This window comes from Delphinapterus leucas, chromosome 4, assembly GCF_059928025.1.
Source record: "Delphinapterus leucas isolate spDelLeu-1000000601 "Yukka" chromosome 4, BTC_Dleu_Yukka2, whole genome shotgun sequence".
Taxonomy (NCBI): domain Eukaryota; kingdom Metazoa; phylum Chordata; class Mammalia; order Artiodactyla; family Monodontidae; genus Delphinapterus; species Delphinapterus leucas.
Window position 1 is genome coordinate 98,545,915 of NC_143132.1, and position 18,745 is coordinate 98,564,659.

Genomic DNA, 18,745 nt, shown 5'->3' on the forward strand with positions numbered 1-18,745 from the left:
TCATAGCCCTTAGGCAGCCTATTCTTATGCGGCTTTCTAAAACCAGCTATTTCACTATAATATTACCTATTTTTAACACTTTCATTTAAAATTGTTCATCTCCTTTTTCGTAGGAGGCTACTGAATTTAAAAATTGTTATTATAAATGAGCACTTTAAAAAAAATCTCAATTACTAATACATGCCCTCCTCCACACTATCATTACAGAGTCTACCTTAAGTCTTTGCACTGCATTTTACACACATTCCTGAAATCTCCATAATTACAGTGTGCTGAAGGTTCTTTGGCAATTGTACGATGAGAGGCATTTTGCCAGACTTACTTTCAACATTCTAAACTACCGCTTTGGAACTTGGGACAGTTTCAAACACCTCATAAGCCCCAGGTGACTTTTCAGTTTTACCTACTGTGTTTTTAATGTCCTTTTGTATTTTCTTTCTTTCCCTTTCAAGTTGAAACATCTTTCACACTCTCTCTTTAGCTTCCAAGTTGTTCCCCGTGGGTTCTCAAACAGCTTGAAATCCCTTTTTGATATGCTTTATTCAAAAAACTGGAATCTACTTAGAAGTGGCTCTGGGTCAGGTTTTGCCAATAAATTCCCCAGAAGTCATCATATTGTACCTATAAAATCTTTAAAACTTCCAGCGTAGAGAAAATGCTGCATTAGTGGTACCTCAGGTGAATTGTTTTGTTGTTGTTGTTTGTCAAAGACAAAATGTGCGGGACAATTAAAGAGAGGATTTTATTCAAGCTATTGCAACAGGGAGAATAGTCATTAAAGAGGAGTATCTCAAAAAATGGAAGGGGGCTTGAGCTATTGTAGAGACAGGTCAATGAATCCATGAGTCTTATTTGACTAGGGAGGAGGGTGAAGAGGGTCTTATCTCAGAATGAGAGAGGGAAGAGTGGTCCTTTGCTGTTATCTGTTTCTGGAACGCAAGAGGGTCGGGCCATTTCTTAACTGCCTCCACTTTCTAGTTGCACAGGGTAAAGGTTAATGTTGTCAGCCCCCTTACTTTTGTTCAAGATGAATGATTACCGCTCATTGTTGAACAGCCCAGAGGTGATCATGAATCTTCTGGGTGGGGCAGAACAGTGTCTGAGAAGTGTCTCTCAGGGATTCTTGTTGGCATTGCTTCTGTAGAAGCAGATGTTAGGAGGGGGGGAAATTTGCAGGTAGGTACAAAAACTGGTGTTTCCAAGGAAGGGGAGCAAGTCAGTTAACACTCTACCAGATGAGACGGAGTTTGCGTATCCATGGTAACCTGCAATTTACAAAGAGGGGCAAAATCGTTCAGAAATGGTGAACTCAGCCAGAATCTGCCTACTCAGAAGGGTGTGCTAGAGACAATACTGGTTTTTCATTGATATACAAACTTACTCTCTATAATTCTTAAGCTATAGGTAGAAAGTATACACACAGGATTTTAGGAAAATCAACCTTATATATCTTTGCTTTAAAGTACTATCTTAAATCTAGTACCAGTAAAGAAAAAGAATCAAATATTGTGGAAATCTTCTTACTTGAACAAATAATTAAATACAAGAAGAATGCATTTATAGATATATTCATTTTTAGTAGGAAATGAGAGATTTCTACACATGATTCATGCCAGGAAGTCTTAGAAAACTGAAGATCCAGACTGAGCACAAAACTCAGAGATATCTTAGAAGTAAAAAAATCCTTCCTATTATTTTATTTCTTTGTTTATATGATATCACCATAATTTGAGTCCTATAAAACAGAAGTCATTAACATGTGAAAAACATTTTTTTAAAAGAGTCAACAGATGCTTCACATCATATGTCATCAGGGAAATGCAGAGTGAGAGAACAATGAGTTATCACTACTACACACGCATTAGAATGGCCGAACTCCAGAACGCTCAAACCACCAAATGCTGGCGAGGATGTGGGGCAACAGGAACTCATTTATTGCTGGTGGGAATGCAAAATTGTACAGCCACTTTGGAAGACAGTTTGTCAGTTTCTTACAAACTAAACGTACTCTTAACATGCAATCCAGCAATCATGCTCTTTGGTATTTACCCAAAGGACCTGAAAACTTATTTTCATACAAAAGCCTGCACACAGATCTTTATAGCAGCTTTATTCATAATTGCCAAAACTTGGAAGCAACAAAGATGTCCTTCAGCATGTGAATGGATAAATAAACTGTGGTAGAGTTTATTATCCAGACAATGGAATATTATTTAGCACTTAAAAAAAAGAGCTGTCAAGCCATGAAAAGACATGGAAGAATCTTAAATGAATATTATTAAGTGGAAGAAACTCATCTGAGAAGGTACACACTGTATGATTCCTACTCTATGAGATTCTAAAAAGGCGAAACTATGGAGACAATAAAAAGATCAGTGGTTGCCAGGGGAGGAGGAGAAGAGGTGAATAGCGGGACCACAGAGGATTTTTTTAGGGCAATGTAAATATTCGGTATGATATTATAATGAAGGATATTTGTCATTATCCTTTAAATATCCTTAAACTGTGCAACACCAAGAGTGAAACTTTAGGTAAACAATGCACTTTGGGTGATAATGATGTGTCAGTGTAGATTCACCCTTACTAAAAAATATACCATTCTGGTGACTGACGTTGATAACAGGGGAGGGTTTGCATGTGTGCGGGCAGGGGATATATAAGAAATACTTGTACCTTCCTTTCACTTTTGTTGTAAAAATAAAACGGCTCAAAAAAAAAAAGTCTTAAAAAAAAGGTTGAACAGGTCCCAAGCACGATCATTTAAGAGCCATATGAAGACCACTAAAGCATTTTGATAAATTCTCACTACTTTGCCAATAACCTGTTGCTTTGTTACCTGATTGTTACACAGTGATGGCTGAAATTAAATGACAGCCTGGCCATCCTGATCTAGTCTATATTTAGGAATTAGAACCTTGACGTCAAAATGTGGGCAGTGGATATAGCCTGGGCGTCACCCAGGAGCATGTTAGAAATGCAGCATCACAGGCCTCAACTCAGATCTATGGAATCAGAATCTGCATTTTAACAAGACTTCTAGGTGATTTTTATGCACATTAAAGTTTGAGAAGCACTTACCTAGAGGACTTAGAATAGGATGGAGGATGTGAATTGAAGAGAAAGTTTTCAGACTACCATATGTTCATAAACTAACAACAGCTGGTCATTGCAGTGCTGTGTTGACATAGTCGCTAAGTCCCTTCTTGCCAGGGTGCCTTTGTGAGGTTTGCCACTGTTGTTCATCTGATATATAGTTAGTCTCCAATTACGGGGCAAGGGAGGGATCAGATGATAAAGATTAACTTTGCTTTATGAAAATCACTGAATCATTTTATTTTAGTGAAAATGTTTGAATGCTTCGTGGCTACCACATCTTTCATTTTCATCGCTTTTAAAACACTTTTGGTTATCATTATAACAAGCCTTGTTGGGCAGCCAACTATAAAATGAAGTGATTAATGTATAATGTCATCTTTTCCCAAGTAGGAAATAGGGAACATAAATGGTTACCAATAACACTTGATGTTAATTTTTAAGAGCAGGGGTTGCGGTAAGTGGATGGATATATAGATAAATGACACAGAGGACCAGCCTTCTATTACCATAATAGAGTCCCTCGGGTCTCTGGAAGGCAGGAATTCCAAAGTGTGAAGAGGGATCCTTTACAAGCCTGGAGGTATCTTCATTCATTTGCTCATTTATTCAACAAATACATTTTTGTGACCATCTTCTATTGTAAATACCAGACACAATGCTGGGTGCTAAGGGTATATGGGGTATAAAGACAAACAAGGTCTTTGCTCTCATTGAATTTATCACCTAGGGTCATGATAGACAATAAATAAATAACTGAACAGAAGAAGATACGTTTGGATAGTGATATTGATAAAAGGTATGAGGAAAATAAAGCAAGACAATGTGATGGAACGTGACTAAGGAGGGGCATCAGTGAAGTTCTCTCTGATTGTTGGGCTGAATCCTGAAAGATAAGAGGAGGCAGTTCCACAAACAAATGGGCACAGAACATTCCAAGGATGGGAGCAGAACTGTAAAGCTACTGAGGTGGGAAAAAGGTTGGCATATTCCAGGGACAGAAAAGTCAGCATTGCCAGGGTAGAGTGTGAGAGATGCTCACAGAGAGCCCAAGATGAGGGTGGAAGAATTAGGGATCAGTTCATGTGGGATGAGGTAGCCTGGGCAAGAAACTTGGGTTTCTTTTAAGTGAGAAGGAAGCCTTTAGAAGGTTTAAAGATGGGTCCATTTGGACGCAATGAGTCCAAATACACTGGCTGTTACTAACCCTTCTGAGTGAACTACTCACCAAGATTCTAAATAAGTTGTTGGACTCATAAGGCAAGAAGTTTAAGGCTTGAGGTCCCACATAACACCTGTGTGGGAACTTGAAGGTGCTTTAAGATAAGCTGTATATTTGAATAAACATAAATTTTCTTTTCAAGGAGACTCCAGTCACAAACTGCAGGAACCTTGACAAACCAGTCTATTTGTCTCAATAAGAATGCTTCGTCCTTCACGATGATTCTGCGTTAAACAATGCACTTTATGGCAAGTGTATCAGTCAGGGTGCAGGGAAACAGAACGAGCAGGACCATGTATTGAAATTTATGGCAAGGAATTGCCTTATGGGATTGTGAGGGCTGGTGGAGCAAGTCCAAAAGGAGTAGAGCTGCGCCAGGAGGGAAGATCAGCGCAGACTGGGCACAGGCTAAAGCTGTTGTCCACAGGCAGTGAAAGGAAGAGGACTGAACTCCATGGGCACAGGCAGAAGTTTTGTCCAGTGTTGGCATTTCTTTTCTGTCTTAGGGAAGCCTCAGTCCTGCTTCTAAGGCCTTCCAACTGATTTAAGTCCGGCTCTCCCAAATTATCCAGGATAATCTCCTTACTTAAAATCCATTGATTAGGGACTTTAACTATATAGGCAAAATTTCTTCAGAGCAACACTTAGATTAGTGTTTGATTGAATAACTGGGAAGAGCCTTGCCAAGTTCATCAAGAAAACAAGTCACCACAGCAAGGTTAAAGACATGCTTTTATAATCTTAAACAGGTTCAATAAATGGTTAATGGTTTCTTACATGTATCATAATCCACAGCAGACTCACTTATATGCAAACATTATGCCATTAACCCAGCAAATGCGGTTGTTACTCTGAATAGTGAGAGGAACTGATGACCATTATTCATTTAGAAGGTGTTCGGTTAATGACATGGCTTTCGCCACATAAAGGAGATTGCTAGTGAAGCTAATGTAGGTTGTTTTATAAGCCTTATCTACAAAGTCCCTTGTGAGTATTAGGAGTTGCTGGGAGTTTTAGGGTGTTCTGGGTGAAGAGAGGAAGCCAGGTTGCAAGTAGGAATCATTTCCAGGTAAGCATTTCAGGTGGCTTTCCTGAAAGAGATCTGAGAAGAAAAGGATTCAGCTCTACAAAACTCCAGTAATTTGTTGAGATTTATTTTCTCATTCTAAGTACATAACCACTTTTATGAATAATTTTGTATTTGTAATTTTATGTTCATTTTCTTAAACAAAGCTCCCCAAATTGTAAGCTTCGGGCCCAGGAAACAGGTATCTACCCTTGCATATGAATTGCATATGAATTTTTTATCACTTGTTTTTTAACTCAGAAAAATAAATTATCCCAGAAAGATTATCCCTGTCAAAGAACTTGCAAAGGCCTATCGGTTAGTTATTGGTTTAATTGTCCTGAAACCCAGTCAATTACAATGAAAATTCCTTGTCTAGTTGAGAGACAAATCTCAGTAAAGCAGCTAGGGTTTATTTCAGAAGTAACATTTTGTCTTTCACAGTGGACCTCAGAAGAGCTCTGAGGCATTCAGAATGCCTTGTGATTCTGACGTGCTTACCTTCAGACAACAGAGGACAGAATCAACTAATGTGCAGAAATCCACACTCTCTTGTGCCACTGGTATTAGGCCAGTGGAAAGGGTTTTCATTTGTAACCTTGCTTATGAGGTAGGTCCAGGTTGCATTTTTGTCTTATTAAAAAACAGAATATGCTGTTTTTCATATACTTTCTTATATGAAAAACAACATATATTCACACTGATCAAATATTAGAACATATAAAAAATTATTCAGTGAGAAGTCTACCTCCCTTCCAAGATGCTGATCTGTCCAGTTCCCACTATCACCTATTTCTGGCAACCACTACTGTGAGTGTCTGTGTATCCTTTGAGGGTTTCTTCATGCATCTATGATTTTAGATTTTGATCCCCGCTTTCTTTTGATTTTGATTTGCCTGGTATACTTTTCCCATCCTTTTATTTCAAATTTTTGGAATCATTTTATTTTAGACGTGAATTGGGTTTTTGCCTTTGATCCAACTAAAAAATCCATTTTTTAAAATCATGAAATTGAGCACATTTAAATTTGTTGTTTATTAGACAGTTTGGTTTTGTATTTCTCATACTCTTTTCTGCTATTTACTGTTTATATATTTTTTGAAGTTTTCACTGGACCTGTAATCTTTTTCTTTGTTTTATTTGAGGGGGGTGGGTGGGTGGGTGTTATATGTTTGTTCTGGTAGTACCTTTATACTTATAGATTCATATAATTATAATTGTTGTCACCCTTTATTTTTCTAGGGCAGTAACAATTAAATCCATGCTGACTGATGATAAATGAACATGTTTCTTCATTCCCCTCCCCCTCTTCCACCACACAATTTTGTTCAATAATATGATTTTTCTTTCTGCTTCTGTTTTGTTAAATTTGCTTATACGGCTATTACTTGACTTGTTGGTTTAAGTCCTTTGTCTCTCAGCTGTTACTGATCTATCATGAATGAAACTTCTTTCTTACTTTCCCAATTTTTGTTAATTGTATCATTTCTACGTTGTCAGGCATGTGGCATTTGCCTTCTAATTTGTCATCCTAAACTTTATGTTGTTTTAATCTCACTTCTACGTTAAAATATATTTGGTGCTCACCGCCAAATCTTTTCCTCAGTCATTTCTCAGTTTATGTTGTAGTAATTTCCTCAAAAAGGACTCTTGGGAACAATAGTCCATGAACTCCCTGCACGTTGAAACTATTAGAAGTTTTCAGATTTGATGGGCAGCTTGGATGTTTATAGTATTCGTACCTCACATGTTCTTTCCTTACTTATCTTGTGGGAGTTGCTCTCTTTACTGTCTACTGGCATTGATCATTGCTATGAAGATATCAAATGCAATACATATATTTCTCTTCTTTTTTACTTTTTTTTTTTTTTTTTTTTTTTTTGCGGTACACGGGCCTCTCACTGCTGTGGCCTCTTCCGTTGCGGAGCACAGGCTCCGGACGCGCAGGCTCAGCAGCCATGGCTCACGGGCCCAGCCGCTCCACGGCACGTGGGATCTTCCCAGACCGGGGCACGAACCTGTGTCCCCTGCATCGGCAGGCGGACTCTCAACCACTGCGCCACCAGGGAAGCCCTATTTCTCTTCTTTTGAGTGGCTTGATCATTTTGCTTGGCTGCCAAATGATTCTGCCTTTATCTTTAAAGTCTAGTAACTTTAGTGGGATATGCCTTGTTTTTGACTCTTCTGTTATTCCTGGCACAAGTTATGTCCTTTTTTTTTCCCCAGAGCAAGAAAAGTTAGGTCTTTTATTTATATCCTTTTTGCCTCCAACTCCTTCTTTCCACTAGAGATATTGCCAAACTCCATCTTTGCCACAATTTTTAAAAATTGTCTCAGGCCAGTAACAAAGATCGGCTATCTCTAAGCTATACAAGACATAAATTATACCAAGAAATACTAAATTTACCAAGAAATAAAAGGATCAGGATTTTGGAAAAGTGAAGACACATTAATAAAACTGTGATTGTGTTTGGAACTGAGTTACCAAAAATGCAGAAGCACGGCTGAAGCTCCTGCAGCTTCACTGGTCATTTAAAAGTTCCAAAATATATGCTATGGGCTGAACTGTGTTTCCCCAAATTCCTAACCCCACAGCATTGTATAATGTGACTCCATTAAAGATAGGTCCATTAAAGAGGTAATTAACAGTATGTCCTTTTTATATATGTCAGGTTGTCTCTTATTTGAGGAAAGTTTTATTACATGACACTTTATAATTTTTCTGCTTAATTTTTCTTTCTTAAGGACTCAGCCCATTTCTGTATTTGTTGGGTCTTTTTTTCCCCAATATCTATCATTTCCTTCTAATTAGTTCTGTTTTTAATTTTCATCTTATTTCTTTTTCTTACTCATACACTCTACACTTCCCATTGTGTTACCATGCAGTCTATTCTCACTTGTGATATTTTTTTTCCTGAGTTCTGCCAGCTGACATTTCATCACTTCCCGTTGTGTCTTCATCTCATCCCTGAGATGAAGGGACTTTTGCTCTGTGATCTTCTTTCATAGAGACAGGAGCGTTTTCAAATTTTAAAATTTAATTTGTGGCAAAATGCTTAGTAACAGTATTTGTCCAATGGCAACACGTTCCTGGTGGCGATCTATGTATTGATTAGTTTTGCTGCTGTTTTTAAAATTCGTTTTGTTTAGTTTTTAATTTTGCTTGTAACACATTTATGTCTATGCTATGCCAGTTTTTAAAATTTACCCTTTTAATCAATTATCTTTAATGAGTTTAGTTTTCTTAGACTTGAAATTTGTAGCAGGTCCCTGGGTGAGAGCCTGGGACATGGGATCAGTGTGGCCTTCAAGTTTTACAACCTACAGAGGCGGACTGCTTTTAGCAGAAGATGGCTCGTGGGTGTGATTCTTTATATAGTCCTGCCTCATATGTTTCGCTGAACCAAATGAGGTTGGGGAGAGCTTTTGCTCCCAGCCTTCTTCACCCCGTGTAGCATCCATAGATATAAATGAAAGTTACAGCATTTGGACTGCAGGGTGAGCCCCTCATCTTTAGTGAGCATCTCTTTGCCAGCACTTTCTGAAATGCTGCAGCTGCTGCTGGCCTTTTTATACTCTCCATGCGGATTGATTTATCTTGTGTAACTTCTGCCCAATCTCAGCTGTTTGGCTACCCTTCTTCATGTTATGTAGGCTGCAGGTTACATCTACCTTTGGGTTTTGCTGAACGTGGAATTTATTCGCAGAGTTACTTCCCCTCATTTTCTTGGTTTTTCTTGTATAATATCCAAGAGCAAAGGGGGCAAGATGTTGACTTTTATAGTTATGTTTGTATGAGAAGTGGAGAGTTTTGTTGTTGTTGTTGTTTTTTAATCCAAATATATAAAGATGCCTCTATACTGTGAGGTTATTCAATGTTCATGTAGTTTCTTTGTTTCATAATTCTTGGCTTGGTATTTAAAGTACCCCTCAGTCCAGCTCCAATCTCATTCTACTTTCCTCTCCTTTATGTTAAATTGTACTGAATTACTCAGAGTTACCTGAAGAGTAGCTCTGTTTCTCCATACTTGTATTTACTTTGTTCCTTCTAGTTGACATTTCTTTTCCCCCTTGCAAACCCTTCCTCATCTCCATAGTCCTCATTATCAGTGAAAATCCTCTCTGGGCTTCAAGATCTATCTCAAATAGCGTCTGATTCTTCAAGCTCTTTCTCTGATCTCTGCGTATTGTTATAAGCTCTTTATATGTTTAACCACATAATTTACATTGCTCATATTCTCTTAGAATGGTATCATATTATAGATGACATTTTGGTTATTAGGCTACTGCTCCCACTTTCTACCAGTTGGAAGGAAGCCTGTGACTTAGTCATATTTGTGCCCCATTATGCCTGAGCACAGTACGTAATATATTTTCAATAAACATTTGTTGAAATGACAAAATTTAGCAAAAGGACAAAATTATTTTTTTGAATGCATGGCACAGTTTCCTTCCACTTCTCACTGATGCACATATAACCATTCATGGGGATAATTTGTCTCTTTTTCTTCTGAAGCCACAGATCCCTGCAGGTCAAACTATCTTATAAGGATGTGATTGCAGATGTACTTGTTTAGTCATGCAGACAGTCAAACTGTGTTTTGATGCTTTTAATTGTCTTATTTCAATACAGAATAATTTGTTCTTTGCTTATTATGAGTCCTTGATAGCTGTTAGGTAGATTAAAAAACAAAAATGGAAAACACAAGCTTCTTTAGACTTCTCCTGTGAAATGGCAGATCTCTATCATGTTACAAATACATTACTAGGACAAACTGTGTTAAAATTTAACTTTTAAATTTAAATTGAACTAAAAGGAATAGCAGAAGCTTAAGAGGAAATTTTCCCAGAGCACTCTTGGTTTTAAGAACATCCACATTTTGAGAAGTGAAATTTGAACATTTCTCCCCACTATTTCATTTAATTGGATCTTTTGCCAAGTATAATTTATATGTCATTTTCTTCATCATTTTGTAGCATTGAAAGCAGTATTTGATGAGAAAAGCCTATTCCCCAAAGAAATTCTGGATCGTGAATGAAGAGCCAGGCAATTATGTCAAGACACAAGTAGTGACGTAAAGATTAAAAGGAATAAGAAGCCATTATAATTGAAAGAAAAATAAATATTTCATGGTCACATAAAGTATGTATATAAAATTCAAAAAAAATGGAATCAAAAATATTGCTCCTTTCTTTTACTTTATATTTGAACTTCAGGAAGCTTCATTTTGAAACAATATTTTAGTGCTGCTTTTATCCATCACCTTTCACTTTCTCTGCATTTTAAATAGAAAAATATGACTAAAGGGGGGGCAATAGCAATTGGTATTATCTATTCTCAAGTGTTTTTATATAAAAAATGTACAACTCCAGAACAAAGTGTTCTAACCAGTCACACTTCTTGTTGCTCCTATAGATAAATATTTTTGGTCAGTTTTCATTGTAAAATCGATTTGCATTGAAATTAAATATGTACTGACACAGTGAATATCTATATAAACTTGACTTAGAAAAGCATTCAGACTTATATACACTTTATATGTTTTTAAAAAATAATTCTGATCATGCAATTAAACCTTGTCAATAGCAGCTATTACTCTTAATTTTTTTTTTTTTTTTAGCAGTACCTGGGCCTCTCACCGCCGCGGCCTCTCCCGCCGCGGAGCATAGGCTCCGGATGCGCAGGCCCAGTGGCCACGGCCCACGGGCCCAGCCGCTCCACGGCATGCGGGATCCTCCCGGACCAGGGCACGAACCCGCGTCCCCTGCATCGGCAGGCGGACTCCCAACCACTGCGCCACCGGGGAAGACCACTATTAATTTTTAATGACTTATATTTATCCTTCTATGTACTTCTTGAGAAATTACTGCCTATGTTCTACTTCTATACTTTGTTATACTATACTCTAAAATTGAGAGGCATGGCACATCAAAGAGGGAATAGCCTTGGGGGAAAAATAGGGGACTGGGGCTGTGTAAAAGCTTCACTTTATGTGTAAGGTCAAGTAGGGACTGTTTTGTTCTGAAACACATCACTTTTTTGATCCATTTTTCTTTATAAATATTATCCACTAGGCAACCAGTATTCTTATGGTACATTAGCTAATGTGTCCTGTAGGAATAATCAGTTCATTCACATAACTTTAGTTCTTTTTGTATTTTAAAGACTCCTTTAAAAATATTTGTTTTTTAAGAATTTTGCAATACCACATGTAAGTAAAGAAATTGACATTATGTAAGGGTCTACGGTCTACTCTGTCCAGTTACTGCAAAAGTTTATCATATTTCAACCTCACAATAATTGTATAAGATATATCTATTTTAAGGTTCAAATCTGAGATTTGGATACATTAGGAGAGTGCCAAGTTATTGATGGCAGAGTTGGGATTGGAGCCTAGATCTGTTTTACTCCAAAGGCCATGGTTTTCACCTTTCACTATTCTGTTCACACATTTCTTAGTAGTATAAAGTCAGTGGAATGAACTCTAACTGTAGAATTTTCAGCATCGGTGGAGCAAATGATTTAGCTTGGTAGAGAGGGTGGCAGAAGAAAGATTTTCAGAAGACAGTTGCCTATTTCATCTACATTTAAGTGAATCCTGAGTCAGACGTTGTGAGTTGTATGAATATCCTTCTCCTTCTCATTGAATGACAGTCACATATGGGAAAAATGTAGGAGAAAGATATTTGGAAGAATCAATCTCAACAAATGTTGGAGAATGTTGTCAGAGCAGTAATGGTCCTGGAAACCATATTCTAGAGGAACAAATAAAGAAATGGGGAGGTCTGGCTTAAGAAAGAGAATTCATGAGAGATACAAACTATCCTCAAATATTTCAAAGCTGCAGAGATACAAACTATCCTCAAATATTTCAAAGCTGCAGGGAAGAAAGAGAGTAGAACTGACAGGCACAATGCTAAGAAGGCAGATTCTAGAATTTCTTCCTAATCCCTGTTGAACTTGAAAAGGTTTCTTATTTTCCCTTTCCTTCCCATCTTCACTTCTCATCTTGGTACAGAATTGTTGGCAGCAGGCCCACTGTACAGCTAGGGAAGGAAATAGGAGGAGCTGAGAGAAGACCCAGCAGAAATAAGCTTACTGGACCCAAGAGTATGGGAGGGGTCCATGGGAGAGGGAATTAGTGGGTGGGAAGGCAGAGGGGTGAGTGGAGATGACCAGCATAGGTGGGAGATTGGTTATATTGTACAAATAAATATTGAGTAAATAAATGAATAAATTAGTAAATATATAGAGGATAATGAGAGCCGAGTATCTCACTGTTATAGAAGGTATTTATAAAATTTGAAAGGGAGAACACTAGAAACAACCCTGAGATTTGGGATTGGGATTACACATATCAGTGTGAACTCATGATTTTAGATAGATAGATAGAATGAAATGTTTAGGAGTGATTGAAAACTGTGATTGCATCTTGCTCTCAAATGATTAAAAAAATACTAATTATAATGTTTATATATATTTATGTACACAACACATATATTTATCTACACACACACACTATATATATATATATATATATATATATATATATATATGAAAGGAAAAAGAGAGAGAGGGAGGGAAAGAGATAGGTATATAGATAGAGCACACATATGTGGTGAAATGTTAACAACTGAAGAAACAGAGAGAAGGAGAGACGGAGATCGTAGTTCTTTGTATTATATCAGCAACTCTTCTGTAACTTTAAGGTATTTTAAGTAAATTATTTTTAAAAAATGAAAAATTTTGCCTTAATCCAAAGGGTTCCTTGAGATGTCAAAGCAGAGGCTGAATAACTCTCACAGGGATATTGAAGAGAATTCTTGGATTAGTTGGCAGGTTTGGTTGGACAATACATCATTTCAAACTTAGAGCATATGATCTATGAATCATAGATTGGTGACAGTACAGTGGAGTGAAATTTGAGCCTTATTTCCAGAAATTTAAAGGAATATTAAGATGTTAAAGAGATGTAATATGGTTACCAAATACTTCATGAAGGCCCTTTTCTGCATCCATCCATCCATCTCTCCCACCAGTTATTGAAGGCATATGCAAGGGACTGTTTTAGACACCAAGCATACACATATAAATAGAATACACTTCTCCTGCCATCAGCTTTCTGGAGTGAAGGCACATAAAATGCAATGGTTTTAAAGTAAAGATTGATTGAGCCCTCTAGTTTTTCTGTTATAATTTGGAAATTCTTTTACTAGACCTATTTTATATTTTTTTAGCCCTGGAGACGACTCTGTTTGAAGTGATTGTTCTGAAATAGCTTGGTTCATGTAGACAGAACTTCTCTCTGTGGCCTACTACATGTGCATGGCACTATGCTGTGTGTGACCCTAATTCATCCTTAGTTAACTTCAGGGCCTGCTTTGTAAAAGGAATTAAGAGGAGCTGTGTCAGACAGCTCATTAATAGAGATGTCTATTCTCTATATTTAATGAGAATAGAACTTTTAAGGGTATGAAAGTCTCTTTTAATGTTACTGTTTCTAATAATGTGGAACAAAAACACTCACAAAAGGAAAAAATAAAAAGACATTTAGTTATTATGTCTTAACTCTTTTATAGCTTACAGCATCTAATTGTGCCAGGCAGGTAGCAGGGTCTCACCTATCAAATGTTAATAGAACAGAAGACTTTATAAGCTGTTTCTGAAATTAACATTTAGGTTCAATTATTTAAGAGCCATTTTTCTGCAGTGGAAAAATGGCAAAATAGGATGTGCCATAATTTTCAATAGGCTACTTTGTTTGTATTGTGTAGACTTACACTAAATATAATTTAGCCTGTTCTCTTTACAGAACATTTTCCTCTTATCACTCAAAATATATAGAGCAAACTGACAAAGGAAAGAATGCCTGAAATTAATCCATACTCAGATGGAAGAATTAACTTTTATGTCCTTTACAAATGAGAGCACTTGCTTATAAGTTTTTAGTTTGGAATTAAATTTTTTTTAATTTAATATGCATTCTTACTTAAAAAAATATATGCATTTTTACTTAAAAAACATATGCATTTTTACTTAAAAAATTATAAAACACTAAAAAAGATAATGAGATTGAAGCTGCAACCCCTTGCTATTATTTTTATACACATTCAAGTGTATTTTTTACAGTGGCGGTAGTGATGGTGCTCAAATTTATAGCAGGATGCTTTGGCTGTCACTAATGAATGTTTTTTTCTTGATGATCTAGGAGCAAATAGAGTTAGAGAGAAAACAGATTTGTGAAAATATTTAAAAGGTTTGCAGCAATATTTTATGGACAATCATGGTATCTTTACTGTCAGTTTAAAGAGCTTAAACCAGGGAGGAGAAATTCATGGCCATTGCTTTTTACTACCCAAGAGACAGGAAAGTATACATTCTGCTGGAACTGCTGTAACATGAGGTTCTTACCGAACAACTTCATTAAGTGATCTTACTAAGACAGAGTGTCTGTCTCTGTCATTGGAAGGAAAAGTAATGGCCTTTCCCTGGGTAAGTCACATTATGATCTGAGTAATGTACAGACATAATAATTTGGAAGCCAAGGGTACTTGTGATGGATATTTGCTGGTGTCACTGCATGGGTAGAAGAGCGTTGATTGAACGATAGTCTTAGGCATTCAGACTTATTTATGAATTGCCGAGTAGAACAAGAGGAATGATAATGTTCTCGTGTTGTATAATTCTGTGTTTGGAAAGTTATCTCCGACAGCGTTAAGTTGAAGCTGGAATAGAGTTTGCTTATATTAGAGTAAGTAATACTAGAATATAACCCAAGATTTAGAAAACATTTAGAGATACCTAGATGGGAAATTAAGAATTTTAGTAAATTAAGAGATTATGGCCTATGACTATCATCCGCCTTCTGTGGCCTGAGCTACAGCCCTGTTAGGACACTGAAAGAGGTTAACAGGGTCCTTGCAAAAGTTTTTTTTTTTAATGAATTTTTTTAAAGGCATCTACATTAATTTTATTTCTTTCTCATAAATTTATCAGAAATAATATTACATTTAGTGATCAATAGTGAATATTTGGGGCTTCCCTGGTGGTGCAATGGTTGAGAGTCCACCTGCCGATGCAGGGGACACAGGTTCATGCCCCGGTCCGGGAAGAACCCACATGCCGCGGAGCGGCTGGGCCTGTGAGCCATGGCCACTGAGCCTGCGCGTCCGGAGCCTGTGCTCCACAACGCAAGAGGCCACAGCAGTGAGAGGTCCGCGTACCGCAAAAAAAAAAAAAAAAATAGTGAATATTTGTTTAATTGAAACTGGACCAAAATTTCCCCTTCTCTTCTCAGAGGCCTCTGATGAATAACACAATGTGTTTAATATCTGATTGTCATTGAGGTGATTTTTTTTAAAATTTATTTATTTTTGGCTGTGTTGGGCTTCTCATTGCAGTGGCTTCTCTTCTTGTGGAGCACGTGCTCTAGGTGCGCAGGCCTCAGTAGTTGTGGCACACAGGCTCAGTAGTTGTGGCTTGCAGGCTCTAGAGTGCAGGCTCAGTGGTTGTGACGCACAGGCTTAGTTGCTCCACAGCATATGGGATCTTCCTGGACCAGGGCTCGAACCCATGTCCCCTGCATTGGCAGGCAGATTCTTAACCACTGCATCACCAGGGAAGTCCCTGAGGTGATTGATTTGAACTAGAAAAATGAGATCAAAACCCATTCAATTGTACATCCATTTTTTATTAATAACCTGTTTGTAGAGAAAATCATGTAGAATTTTAAAAGCATATACAAGTAACACCAATGTTTATTATCAAATTATTCATATTTAATAATATCTTGATATTATCCTGATAATTTAGTAAGACAATAATCTTAATCTGGTGTTTTTGCTCAACAGAAAGACTATATTTCTTCAATATTCTCTCTGTTTCCTAAGGATTCAAATGGGCCTTGTATCCCCAGGAAACTCCTCTGACTATTGTATAATTTGATGAATTGTTGAGAACTCTATAAACGCAGCAGTAATTTGTCTCTGCAGTTTGGACTTGATTTAACTTTATTCTTTTTCTTATAGGCATTCTGAAATATTTATGATGGAATACATTGGTAATCTGATATAGGAGTTCTGTAAAAAACAAGAAGAACTAATTACTAGCAGATTTACAACCACTAGCACATTCTTCCACATTATTTCTACTTATAAAAGAAGTGAAATAATGGATGAAATAATAATTCAAACTTAATTATTTTAAAAAATTCTATTGTTTTCTCCCTCAATTCTTGCATATTTCATAATTGATCATTAACCTGGTCATGTTAGTTCTTCTGTACAAATCTGAACACCTGCTTTGGTTTTAGAGGAATTAATCGAGCAGTGTTCAAGATAAGTAGAGTTGGCCTTGACTGATCAGGTGCTCCATGTACTAGTGTTTCCCAGCAGGCACATTTTAGCTGTAACATTACAGTGAGTAATCAGAAGCCAATTTCGGGTAAGTACCTTGAAGTTAAATAGTGTTTGAATGAAGTATGTATGCAACAACATTGACCATGAGTGTTTAATAGAGTAAGGGAATGGCATTTCAATTCACTCTGGTGCAGGTATTATTTAAACGTATCAAATTAACACATTACTTTTATTTTCCTTAAAAGATTAAATTTTCACTACAAATTTGAAGGCCAAATTCTTATAAGACTATTCATCAGGTCGCTTAGTTCACCAGTGCTTTGTGTTTTCTGATGAGACACAATCCCAAACCCAATGAGGTAAGTGAATTTTTAAGACAATTTTTTTGCATGAGCTTGTAGTTTATTAAGGGCCTAAAAATTTCCTGGGAGAAATGGATGCTCAAAGAATATACATTTTAATTATTAAGACTGTTAATAATGATAAGGCAACTCCCAGATTCTACTACTAGGGAAAAATTACATCCTTCATAATATTGCTTATTATTCTAATATAAACCAAGTCCTTAAAAATGGGCCAAATGAATTGCCACTTGCTGATTTAAAATTTTTGATAACATTCTGACTACTTATGTATCCACAAACTGATATTTTGGTCAGAAATCTTCTGAGATATTGAATATATTAGAAAATGATACTCAGAAATTTATTTTGCATGTAAAACATCTTTTACACTTTTACTTTTACTATTGTTGCACTACCACTCACAACCTTATGTACTAATTTAATCTTCAATAAGACATTTGCTTGATAACATATATTTATATTATCAGTTTATCAACACATTATTTTCTAACAATTGCTTTGGATTGTGTTTTGAGTTTTTTTTCCTTTGTAAATTGTATATCTAAGTTTAACTACACATATTAGAAAAGAAATGGAAATATCTAGATAATGACTCTACAACTTAGTTTTGGAAAATAATTGACTATTAGTAATCTTTATGTATAATAGTGATTCTTAGCCATTTAGGGGTCATGGAAGCCTTCCTAATAATCTGCAAAACACACTAGAACTATAGTTCTTCATTTCTTTAAGGCTAACAAAACATTATTCCGGAGGTTTTCATATTTACGTCCAATAAAGGGTTACTTCCTAGTAACCTATTAAACTAGTACGAGTTATTGAAAGTGACTAAAATGGATTATTTGTAAGGTAAAATTAGTGTTACTAAAATTTTAAATACTTTGAAATTTTATTTTAAATTTATTCATTTAAAGTACTTAAAATTTAAAATACTTCAGAGTCAGTATTCTACTAAGTCTGCAGTAATATTGTAAAACTCATTCTGCTCCAGATGTAATGAGATGGTTGAATCTCCTGGAGTTTTAGTGGAGAGCAGTTTAATACGGTGTCATTAGTGTTGTGAATTGGTTACAGTTTTCAGTTGCAGCTTTCTTATATTTGTTAATTTATTTGTCAAATTATTCTTTGATTTTAAAAAAATTGCTTTCTTCATTCTTGTTATTGTACCATTTATATTTGATTGTAATTTTGTTTCTTTATAATTTTTTTCTGAGTTTTTAAAACCTCTCTTTGGAAAAGTACGAGGTGGGTTTGGAGGTTATTTCACCATTCCGTAAAGTGTAAGACTTGTTGCTGTAAGAAGTTAGCCAGATTACTCAACTGATTTAGAATACTTGAATTTCCTAATATTATAGGTTCAAAACCACGCTGGAGTGTGTTAGGTTTTTATTCCATTTCTCCTTTTGTTCTTTAAACTATTTTAGAGTAGTCTGAACAGAAATTTCCCTTGGTATCAGAGCTGCAAGTATCCCATTTAAAACCATGGAAAAGATGCAAAAAACTATCACATAGCTATTCAGAGATAGTATTGCTATTGATAATATTCCAGCATTATAATTTCTCCTTTAATTTAAAAAAACTGCAGTACATCTGTACTGCTTCCTGAATGCATATTAAAAATGCTATTAGCACATGGCCTAT

The 18,745-nt window shown here is 36.2% G+C and overlaps 1 protein-coding gene across 1 annotated transcript in view; it reads left to right on the forward strand.

The window, feature by feature from the left end:
• Nucleotides 1–12,614, forward strand: part of WDR49 (WD repeat domain 49) — a 139,191-nt gene extending 126,577 nt beyond the window's left edge. Inside the window, 2 exon segments of the mRNA XM_089909919.1 lie at nucleotides 10,359–10,524; nucleotides 11,003–12,614. Coding sequence (XP_089766045.1) covers nucleotides 10,359–10,489 — 131 coding nt within the window. The 3' untranslated portion in view covers nucleotides 10,490–10,524; nucleotides 11,003–12,614.
• Nucleotides 12,615–18,745: the final 6,131 nt, after the last annotated feature.